At 44.4% G+C, this 11,187-nt stretch overlaps 1 protein-coding gene across 2 annotated transcripts; it reads right to left on the bottom strand.

Annotated features, from left to right (window-relative positions):
* Positions 1–591: 591 nt before the first annotated feature.
* Positions 592–9,408, bottom strand: LOC135378984 (uncharacterized). 2 transcript variants are annotated; one of them, XM_064612190.1, is made up of 4 exons: positions 8,998–9,408; positions 8,383–8,664; positions 7,763–7,973; positions 592–4,624 (listed from the first exon to the last, which is right to left on the bottom strand). In XM_064612190.1, exon 4 carries the CDS (start codon positions 3,612–3,614, stop codon positions 726–728), a length of 2,889 nt encoding a protein of 962 aa, XP_064468260.1. In that variant the 5' UTR covers positions 3,615–4,624; positions 7,763–7,973; positions 8,383–8,664; positions 8,998–9,408; the 3' UTR covers positions 592–725. The 2 variants fall into 2 exon arrangements, with proteins under 2 accessions (XP_064468260.1, XP_064468261.1); XM_064612191.1 differs by having other exon boundaries at positions 592–4,375; positions 4,572–4,624; positions 8,383–9,408.
* Positions 9,409–11,187: the final 1,779 nt, after the last annotated feature.

The raw sequence follows: 11,187 nt of genomic DNA on the forward strand, positions 1-11,187 counted from the left end.
GTTCGTCTGACCCTAACGTTTGCTGCCAATCTAACAGAAGCAGTTACGGTGTTGTTTGTATCCGAAACACCACGTGTGCTAGAAATCAACAAAGACAGACGAGTGAAATTTGTCTGAAAAATAAACATGGAGGAGTGGCAGTTCTATGCAGCATTCAGTAGACACTACTGCACCAGAGAACTGTTTCGGGGAACCTTTGCATGCAATGAAATCGCAAGACAGGAAGCCATACCCGGGATTTATGTGATTAACACAGCTCCAAGGAGCAGTAACGGTGAACACTGGACCATGACTTATGTTTCCGGTGACAATGTAGTTACGTATTTTGATAGTTACGGTATTCAGCCCGTCTACAAAGAATTCTACCAATTCATTCATCCTACCAGGTCATTTTACTATAACAAGAAAAGACTTCAGGGCTATGGATCAGCTACATGTGGCCTCTACTGCCTGTATGTAGGCAGCATGCTCGCTTGTGGATTCTCACTCCGAGAGTGCACTCAGAGATTTTCGTCAACGAACTTCACCCTGAACGACAAGCTGGTACCCGTCCTTGTACGGAAGCAATTCCCAAGAAAGACAGACAACATGTCATGTTGCAGTGTACTTTGACACAATAAAATTGTATTTATTTCCATGTCGTTACAGGCACAATCTTATATATATATAAAAAACAGCATTACAACAACAACAGCCAGGTAGGGCAACATATGCATAAAAACTGTCTACATCTTTCCATTGGATGCGTACCCAAAGGGTAACGTGTGGATACCATCCTCACAAATGAAACGCTTTGTGTCTAGGGGATTTAAAGCTACTTTCGTAACACATACACTTTTATTTATATTTTCCTTGCGCACAATGAGGTTCTGACAAACTTTGTACACTTCACCAAGCTTAAGAGAGTCTATGTACATTGAATAATGCAACTTCTGGGCTTCACATTGTTTCACCCCCTTAGCACGATTGTATCGTCTTTTACTATGGAGGTCTAGTGCATAGAGCTTTGGTTTCAGGCAACAGAACCCTAGGATGTGGTCGTGGGGCATTTCGTTCTTAAATTTTCCTAGCACCATCTTGTTTTTCGTAGAATACATCGAGTCATCACAAGAATGACCAGATGTATCAAGGTGGGTATCGGCGAGCTCCGCAAGGGCCTTCTCATCGCTCAGCATCACGATATAAGAATCTGTGTCCATATACAAGAGCCTTGTGTCCGGGGCTACCCGAAGCAAGTTGTTATAATAAAAGTCATACATCATGACTTTAGACAGCTCGAGAATAGTGAACCCCAGGTACAGTGGCTGTCGCATACGGACTATCGATTGAGCGAACTGAAACAAGACTACGTTAGAGCTTAGAGCCCTGAATTGTTTGAGGTTCGGTTTACGCAAGAATCTCAACACTTGCTCCTCGGAAGTTGCTAAGCGACAGTCGACGAACTTTCGTACATTCATACATGTTTTCCCATATACGGAGTTAATTAAACTCTTGTACAGGTTACGTTCGAAGGTATTGGTTGCCTGCTTGCGTAGTTCATGATGGAAGTCAACATAGGATCGCAGGAATGGTTTTTGTTTGAACCTGAGCACCCGGTGAATTTTCTCGAGCCGAAGACCCAACTGTAGGTACAACTTTAGACTGCGATAATGAAGAAAATACTTCTTCTTGTCAAGCAGTGTAAGGAGTAATTTCGGTTCTATATCATGCTGTGGCAGGTTAAATTTTTTCATCAGGTCTTTCTGATAATCCGAAAGCAACTCATACGGGACGCTCATTTTTTCGGGCGCGAGCGGTAAATCTTTATGTCGTTCGTGGAGCTCTTGTACGTAGGCCAGGTCTACCTCTAAAAAATAACCAACGTCTGCATAATCTGCAACAAGGGTTACATCTAAACCTGCAACCTCTTCGGGTGACAGCCATTCAAAGTCTCCGAATGGGAGTGGTTCACGCATCACTGTGCCATAGAGTCCATTTATGTCCATGTAATGAATTATGGTCTTTGGTTTTTCGGGATCGTACTGATCTGTCCCTGGGACATTTGCAGTGGCCATTCGCGTTGAACACTGGGTCATACCACCACGCAGGCCCCGTTCAATTAACAGATAGGCATCGGAATCGTGGATTAAATCCAGATTAATCCGGCTCATTTTTAGTGCGCAAGACATGCTTAGTCCCGGGAGTGACACGAAATGAAGTGGTTCAATTTTGTGCGTCTCCAACGCCCATATTCGGAAGTTTTGAAACACGTCTGCCAGAAGCAATGCGTCCGTCAGAAGGTACAAATCCGAGTACTCGCCCAGGCTCTTCAGTTGAAATTTTTCAAACACATTTTGCGCATGGCGGTAATCTTCCTCGCTCACTTCTGATCCGTTCAGTTGGTTAAAGAACTGGTCACGTGATGGCAAACAGGGCTCGTCGTAACGTTCAAAAGAGGTAACGTAGTTATAACAGAAAACCCCTTTACGTACAACCAACCTGAAGTAGTCCTCCTCTGCGAAAAACTGACGCAGACACCTGAAGTTAGATTCACCTTTGTCACATAGATTTTTCGTCAGTGTGTCGAGACTAGCATTGAGGAAGCTTAACGAGTCTATGAAGCGGAACACACCAATGTCTATAGCCTTAAACTTTTGACAACTGGAGGCTATCACTCTGATGTCTGTCTTCCGAAGCAGGTGCAGATGAGCTACTATGAATCCGAGGTCATAATTGGCATTATGTGCAATGATGGGCACTTTCCGTGGTATCCGCAGTTTCAGATTACATCCCTGACACAATGATTGGCGAAATTCTCCACTTACGTGATCATGGTCTCGCACTTTCTGCTTCTTAGTGAATGGTTCTTTACAGATGTTACAGTGAGTGGCTTCAGAATGTTCGAGTTCGTCTCCTGGGGTCATTTGCAAGGGCACAGTCTCGTGCAACATCGCATACAGCTCATCATGCAAATTACGCAATAGTTCCATGAAAACGGAAACGCAGTCTGCACCACGGTAAATATGTTTCTTCAAGACATACGAATCGCACGAGCGTATGACGAGGAGACAGAAGGATGAAGGGATGTGTTCCTCGTAGACATTCCCGCCTCCCGAACACGGTGATAGTACACTCTCAAAGTCGTATACACAGTAGAAGGGAACTTCCGACATCAAATGCTCTCCGGCAAACGACAGTGTCTCACCTTTCTTTGGAAAAATAGTCTTGGACACTTTTTGTTGTTTACACATTAGTAGATGATCGGCGAGTACACCCGGGGTGGTGAAACCCATCGTACACCGTTTGCAGTGAAAATAACCAGGTGGTGTGAACAAAGCATTGAAATTAGTAATGAGTACAAAATGGAAGTCAATCAGCAGTAGGTCGACATGCTTCTTGCACTGGTCGTCAACAACCTTAATCGGGTAAACATATTTTTCATCTTTGTCATAACCGTACACGTTAATGCTCACATCGTTCTGCTTCTCAAACATTTCTACATCTTTCGGGAACACTACAGGAAACGTCTCTGGAAATACATATTGAGACAGGTATGACCTGTAGGATGAAGCTCTGCGTCTGTAAGAACCCTTTGCAGGATGTAGACCGGCAAGTACGCAAAATGCGAAACACATGTTCTGTTCACTATCCTCGTGAAGGTCGACATTCAGAAGACACCGACACTTTTTTTTTCAATTCGTTTGGCAATTCAAAGTCGGTACAACCAATGAGCTGTGGTGCGAGACGACCGACATGAAGAATGCAGGCGTGAATTCGAAATAAGAAAAATCCCGACCCTTGCATTTCAAGCTTTTCTAAATTGTTGGTGACTTCAGTGCCTACTTCAATGACAGCACGTTCTACGTCTCGTTCCGACCACAGCGTATGCACACTCGAAGGAATAAATTGAGTGACAAATATGATCTCATCCTCAGGCGTATGTCGACCGAGTTCCGCCTTCAGCAAAACATAAAAGCGTAACGGAAATCCGAAATGTCGAAGTACACCGGCAAGGTAGCGTCCGTTTTCATGAAAGAATGTGCTGACATCCTGCCCGTCGTCGTCTCTGTCATGTAGATGAAGCTCATAGCGGTTGGTATAGTTGCGGAGCGTACAGAGTGTCTCACAAAATGGGATACAGGGTGTTGCAAGGTTATGAACGTTAGCCAGATGAACTTGAAGTCCCAGCGCTGTTGTGTAGTGCTGCCGATCGGCCGGAGGACAAAGGTGGCATGTCACCATTTCTTTTTATTTTTTTACTCGGATTGACCGAACACGATGTCTGGCGAAAGAAGACGTTTCCCCTCTTTTCCAACTCGCTCTTTCTTCTCCATCCAGAGCCCGCTCGTGTTCCTCATGTCTTCGATGTCTTGAGTGCTTAGTTTATGAAACCGAGCTGGAAGGAACACCTTTACGTGCTCGTGATCCTTCATAATTTCTACGTAGACCGCCTCGCCATACCTCGTTTCAATTTTGTTAACATCAACCACATCATACTTGATGTTTTTAGGAATTGTCGCCATTTTTTGAAACTCTCCACATTTCTTTAACTTGTCAAGTTTATGCAAGATCGACGAAGACATGATGCTTACTTGTACACTGATGCAATGATGACGACGATGATCCTTCGGACACGTTGGACCGACTGAAAACAAAAGGAGCACATGTTAGAACACTGCAAAATATTTCATCATTCTGAACACCATACCTCCTCAGAAGGAGGTTCGAGAGTGAAGGAGCTGAGCGTCAGACAGTTCTTATATAAGAAGTTGCCAGCATGGCAACCTTGAGGAGTCTTCTTTTTTTTTACATCGTCAACTCTGCAGTCGAACCTACCTTTGCAGTTTGCTTTTTTTCCCTGCAGTTTGCAAGCACGGACTTGTTTATCTAACGAAACGTATCTTGACCAGACTTCATTCCCTTGCACGAAATGACAGTGATAGCACCTTTTAGGTTCGTGACGCCTGCCTCGGTGTCAATTTCAGGGGCTAGTCAAAGTGGGAAATCCACCTTCGTGGCACGACTAATTAAACACAGAGCTGTCCTCTTTGACAAACCGTTCAAGCAAATATGGTATATCTATCTTTATAAGCAGCCGGTATTCGATACTCTTCCTGAAGTAAATTTCAGTCAAGACATCCCTGCAGATCCGGAGAATTATAGCCACTCATTATTTATATTTGACGACTGTTTAGCCGACCGACAAAGACTCAAAGAAATCTGCAAATTTTATATCGCTGGGTGTCACCACCTGTCAATCACGGCTGTGTTCATCTCGCAATACCTGTTCGTCAACGACCCTTTGTATCGCACAATACAATTCAATAGCACGGCTCTCGTTTTATTTCGTTCACCACGCACTACAGACCAGCTGCGTATGCTGTCCAGGCAGATTTTCGGGCGAAATGATTTGTTGCCCACGATATATAAAGATGCCTGTCAGAAACCATACTCATACTTAGTTATCGACTTGTCTCAACAGAGCAACGATCACTATAAGGTGTGGACCAACATTTTCCCGGATGATCACAGACAGATCGTATACAGGTCATGAAAAGGCTTAACAAACACATTCGTTTCCTTCGTATGATCGCTGAAGCAAAGACAGGGGAAGATCGTTACAACCTGATTCAACATGCCAGCAGGGAACAGCTACGAACAATCAGGGAGATTTGTATGAACCTCTGCAAAGGAAACATCGACGTACCGGCGAAAGTTAAAAAGCAATTGCAGCCTTTTGCAACACCCATTAGGACACTGGCTTCCAGGCAAGACCGTGCAGATGTGAAGAAAATTAAACGGATTCTTCATCAGTCCGGCGGGTTTTTGCAATTTTTGTTGCCCCCCTTGTTAGGTCTCGTTTCAAGTTTAGCGGGCAAAAGCATCGCAAAAGCAATCGGCATTTAAATAATGCAGAAATACGAGCTTGTTCCCTATCGGGAAAGCACTATTCCGTCGATATTGAATAAACAGGAGCCTGATGATATCAAGGCCAAGGAGATCATCCAGTACTTGCACAAGCTATTGCATCCTCCCGCGAACACATTAAGACAGCCTAGTGCAGCAGGTGAGGAGACAAATCATGTGGCATCGACAAGAGAGCAGACACAGATTCAAGCGGACGAGGAGGAAGATGCCATCGTTAATTTTATGAGCAGCGGCTACAAGATGAGAGCAAGCCAATTACTGCGTTTACTAAAACCCGTGCTCGGCTGGAATAGTAAAACGTTTGAGCTCATTGTCAATGGTGAACAAATACCAAATACCAACGTTGTAGACCTTGTTTATTATTTGGTCACAAGAGCGCGAAATGTGTGGCGACCCGCGTATCTCGAGAGGATCCTACCACTATTGGTCAAGCTAAATATACCGACACTTATCGTACATCCATCTCGACTTGAAAAGGAGACTGCAGAGCCATCAGCCGGTAGTCCTACGTTTACACCTGAGACACCTCGTCGACGCATTTCTCCGGTTATCACAAGAGCGGCTAAGAGACTTCGAGAATGGAACCGGTATTGAGCACGTTGGAAACGCAACAGGAACACTGTGGTTACCTTCGGGACGAAAACATTCTGGCGCATTTTCCCGCACGACACAGGAAGAAGGCCCTCGCCATTCTGCAGATGCTAAAGACCGTATTTGCGATAGATGAAGAGGGAAGGATTATCTGTCATTCTCGCGTTGTTCCAAGTAGTTCCGTCATCGAGCTTATAAAATACGAACTGCACAATCGATCGCCCTCTTGGTACAAAGGTGACGTGGCAGCCGTTATAAATGCCTACTTGTCATTCGACGGACTTCGTGTTCGTGGAAGAAAATTGTGCTAATGGCTGCTTACGTGGACGTATACCATCCTGGTGCTCTAGGTGGTGTTCAACGACTCGCACGAGCGATCGGTGAAAAGCCGGCGAAGGTTGCCAAGTTCCTGGAAACCAGTGATGTGTACTCTCTCTTCAGAGAACTTAAGCGACCACGTCAGTTCCGGAAGACCATCGTTTTGGGTGCGAAGGATATATTCCAAATAGATTTGAAAGACCTTCAGAAACTGTCGAGATACAACAAGGGTTTTCGCTATCTTTTGTTTTGTATCGACGCATTTTCTCGTATGCTTGCTGTAGTGCCTGTGCAGAATAAACGAGCAGCGGAAATTATACGTGGACTGAGACTCGCTTTTAGACGTATTGGGACTCCGAGACTGATTCATTCAGACAGAGGTACAGAGTTCACCAATAAGTCAGTCGGAGCATTTTTAAAATCAAAAGGGATATCTCTCTTCCACACTAATTCAAATACGAAAGCAAGTATTGCAGAACGATCTATTCGAAGTCTTATGACGCCACTTTATCGTGCTTTTGAATATCAGGGACATAAATCGTACTTGAAAATTTTACAGCCTCTGGTCAAAGCATATAATCATCGTGTTCATAGAACTCTGTCGGCACGACCTGTGGATGTCAACAAAGAAAATGAACATTTATTTAGACAAAAGCTCTATCCTACTCCGAGCAAACCCCCAGAGAAGCCACGTTTTCGCGTTGGCCAGCTTGTCAGAATAGCAAAGTCTAGACACCAGTTAGTCAAAAGTTATCTTGGTTCGTTTACGCGTGAAATTTTTGTGGTGAGAGCAGTCAAGATTGGTTACCCGAATACCTATCTCTTACGTGACCAGCAGGAAGAACCTATTGAAGGTCAATTTTATGCAAGCGAATTAACACGTGTGCAGCCTGGAAAGGGCCACCGCATTATAAAAAGACGCGTTCGGAATGGAAAGGTGCAGTACCTGTTGCAACCTTCTGGAAGTCGTAGAAGGACTTGGGTTCCGGAGAACTACCTGCCACCACCGACGACGAAATGACTGGCGATCACTGGTCCGATGTCGAACAGCCAGCCAACGCTGGCGATTCCTGGTCCCAATCGGGTGATGATGTGTGCGGCATGCGGGACGTTACCCAGGATCATCAACTCCAAGGAAAATGTCGCCATCCTCATACCTGTTGGAATGACGTGTTAGAATGCGGTTCATCGAAGTCAACGGACGACACAGTGCTCGTCGCAGCATTTAAGATAACCAGAGACATTTTCCTGTTCCAGTCCCTGCCTCTGAACCTTCCCGCGAAAAAGACTGTGTGGGAGTCTTCAAAAACAATGTATGCCAGGGTGCACAGGAAGTGTGAGCACCTATCCGACCACCCGTTCGACCTGGTCTCCGAATGGGGAAAACAGATGAGCTCAATATTCAGCTATTACGGTGATCGTGACGTCGACGTAATGCAACTGGTGGCCGAAAGTCTATGTATCATGTACTACGCAATGAAGACTGGCTACCATTACCTGGCTGTGTACATAAACGACATGACAATTGACCTGTTGCAAAATAGGTTGTCACCCAAAGACGCTTACCAATAAATATTGAAATCCATGACGAGTTGTCTCATTTTACTGTAGGTCGTCATGGTAAATAGATGTCCGGAGATGTTCTGCTACACCTTGTCCTTTCTGAGTGCTGTTTCCCTGTTCGTTTTCGTAGCTACAACAGAATTTACAAAACCAACACTGAAACAGGGAAAATGCACTACCGTGACTCAGATTGACCATAACATCTACGTCCACCGATGTCCAGCTGCAGTAACTGCCGTACGCCTTTGGCTCAGCAATGGTCATCCGACGAGATACGGAGTAAATCTGTCGCAAAATGATACACGTCAACTATGGCATTGCTTGAAAGAAGCAAATGTCGCGCACAATTATTATAACTTCGAGTGCTCGAAGCTATGTGAAATAAGCTTCGAACCCAGGCAAGTAATAGAACGATGTCCCGGCAATGTGTACAATATTGCAAGACTCATTGGGAATGGAAAGCACAGCGGTTACGGTATCACTCTTTCGAAATCGGCTACCATGTCTCTGCTGTCTCATCTGAGCGAAACAATAAAAAGAATTTAAAACAAATACATGCCCGCATTTCATTTAGCTATAAAATACACTGTAACACAAGAAATGGTTTGAAATACTCACATCACTTGGCTCTTACGTGGCACACTCACTGCTGGAAGCTCGTACGTGGCAGACAGCGTATACCACCAGTCGAAAATTCATCTTGCGAGGGCGATAACGGTTTCTTTTTTGTGTGTGTGTGGTTGGTGTTCCCAAAGAGCGTTTGGAAAAAGCCAGACGGGTGTTTCGCGGTTGTGTTATCATACCAAAAGAAGAAGAAAAAAGAGCGCGTCGGCAAGAGGTATCGCATTTCACATGCTGCTCCTGCGAAAGGAGAAGCTGTCCACGATGCATTCACGTGATCCTTCCTTCCCTTGAAATAAAACAAAAATGAAGGGTCTTATAAGCTAGCTGTCGACGACTGAGACCGATCAGACCTTCATCGACGACGCAACTTTGAAAGGATGTGAGTATACCTCTTGTCTTTATGCCTTTTTTTTTGTTATTTTTATTTCGAGACCATCACAGCTGGTAACCGCAATACGTAGTCATGCAATGCTTCTCGATTCGTTGTATGCTGTTGTCGCAATGCGCAACACAAGTTTGGAAATGTGTGTGTATAGAACACCTCTATTTTATTGTGATTGTTGTCACTGGGTTATTTACTTCCAAACGTCGTACTCCTATGCAAATGCATGACACAGTAACAGAGACATATCGGAAAGTGGAAAACGTTAACCGATTCTTTGAGAATGCTGCTTGTTGTTGTTGCGTGACACCTGATCGAGATTTGAGTCATCGTAGACTTTGTCCTGATTGAGAAGAGCATTCACAGGATGTTTCGTTTTCCCTTTGTTTTTGCAGATTGCTTCTGTACAAGGATGAAGTCAAGCAAGACTCTGGTAATTTGTAACATATATTTTCGTTAGTTGAATAAAAGAGTAGTACAATAATGTGCTGAAATAAAAAAGGAATATATACAGTGTTGTCTGGTCTCTGATGTACATCATTATTTGAGTGTACTTATCAAATGGGGGGAAAAAATCATGCTGTGACGCGGCATTTAGTTTTTTGTCAAATGAAACCGTAAGTACAGACGGTCGAAAGCTTGAAACTAGAGGGACATCTGGTAACCATTCAAAAACCTGCGTTGACGTTGTCACAGCGAAACTAGCGTGCTGCGGTTTGAAACCGAAATTACAGTCGGTCACTAGCTTGAAACCAGAGGGCATCTGGCAACACGTAGGAATTCGAAACTGAAACCAGAACTACACGTGGAGCAACCAAGCTTGGCGTCCATTCATTTAAAACCGAAACCGAAACTACAGACGGCCAAAGCTTGAAAACTAGAGGGCGCTTGGTGGGAACCGAAACTACCTGGCGCTCTGACGCGGCAACCAAACTAGGTGACGGACTGACGTCAACCCGATCGGAAAAATACTATTAAATGTCATCAGATGTTATTGCCTGTCATTTGTGTGTTATTACATGTCACTTGCGTGTTATTACATGTCACTTGCGTGTTATTACATGTCATTGCGTGTTATTAAATGTCATTAAACGTGCATCCAGGTGCCCATCAAACACTATCGACACGTGAGTTCCCATTGTTTACCTGAGTTAACCGTTACCTTATCCTGGCGGCGCATGTTATTGAAACCTGGGAACCCATTGTTCACACTATCGATACATGATTTCCATTGTTTTCTGATATATCTTATCGTGCGTGTGCGTGTCGCATGTAACCTGAGCGTCCCATTGTTACCAAATGCAATATCTATCACTACTATCCCTCCAACAGAGAACAATCAAAAACAACATCAAAGGAGTCAAATCGGTGGTCCGCATTCCTTTCATCCAATGTATTTCATACGCTATTTGGAGGGCACTGTGCCCATCAGGCATTTTGACTGTGCATATCAAGTTGAGTGCATAGAATCTGATGCAACCTACATTGGCGAGATAGACAAAAGACGTGGGACAAGACTAAAAGAGCCAGTTGCCAGGGCTACTAATGCTTAGCTTAACTAAACAGGACCGAATCAGTCTACCACTGCTGTCCTAAGGGACATATATTTTGATGGTGCAGTAACCTTTGCTCATGACTAGCGATGGGACCCTAGAAAGTTCTTAGAATACTGCTTTATCAGGCGTGATGCTTCAGCCTGTAATACATACCGTGGCCCCCTATCGGATGTGTAAGATTCCCTCTTAGATAGGCTGATGTGCTCATCTTTGGCCTATGTTGTACTGATGATGCCACCTGGATAG

The sequence above is a fragment of the Ornithodoros turicata genome, chromosome 1 (genome assembly GCF_037126465.1).
Source record: "Ornithodoros turicata isolate Travis chromosome 1, ASM3712646v1, whole genome shotgun sequence".
In the NCBI taxonomy this organism is placed as follows: Eukaryota; Metazoa; Arthropoda; class Arachnida; order Ixodida; family Argasidae; genus Ornithodoros; species Ornithodoros turicata.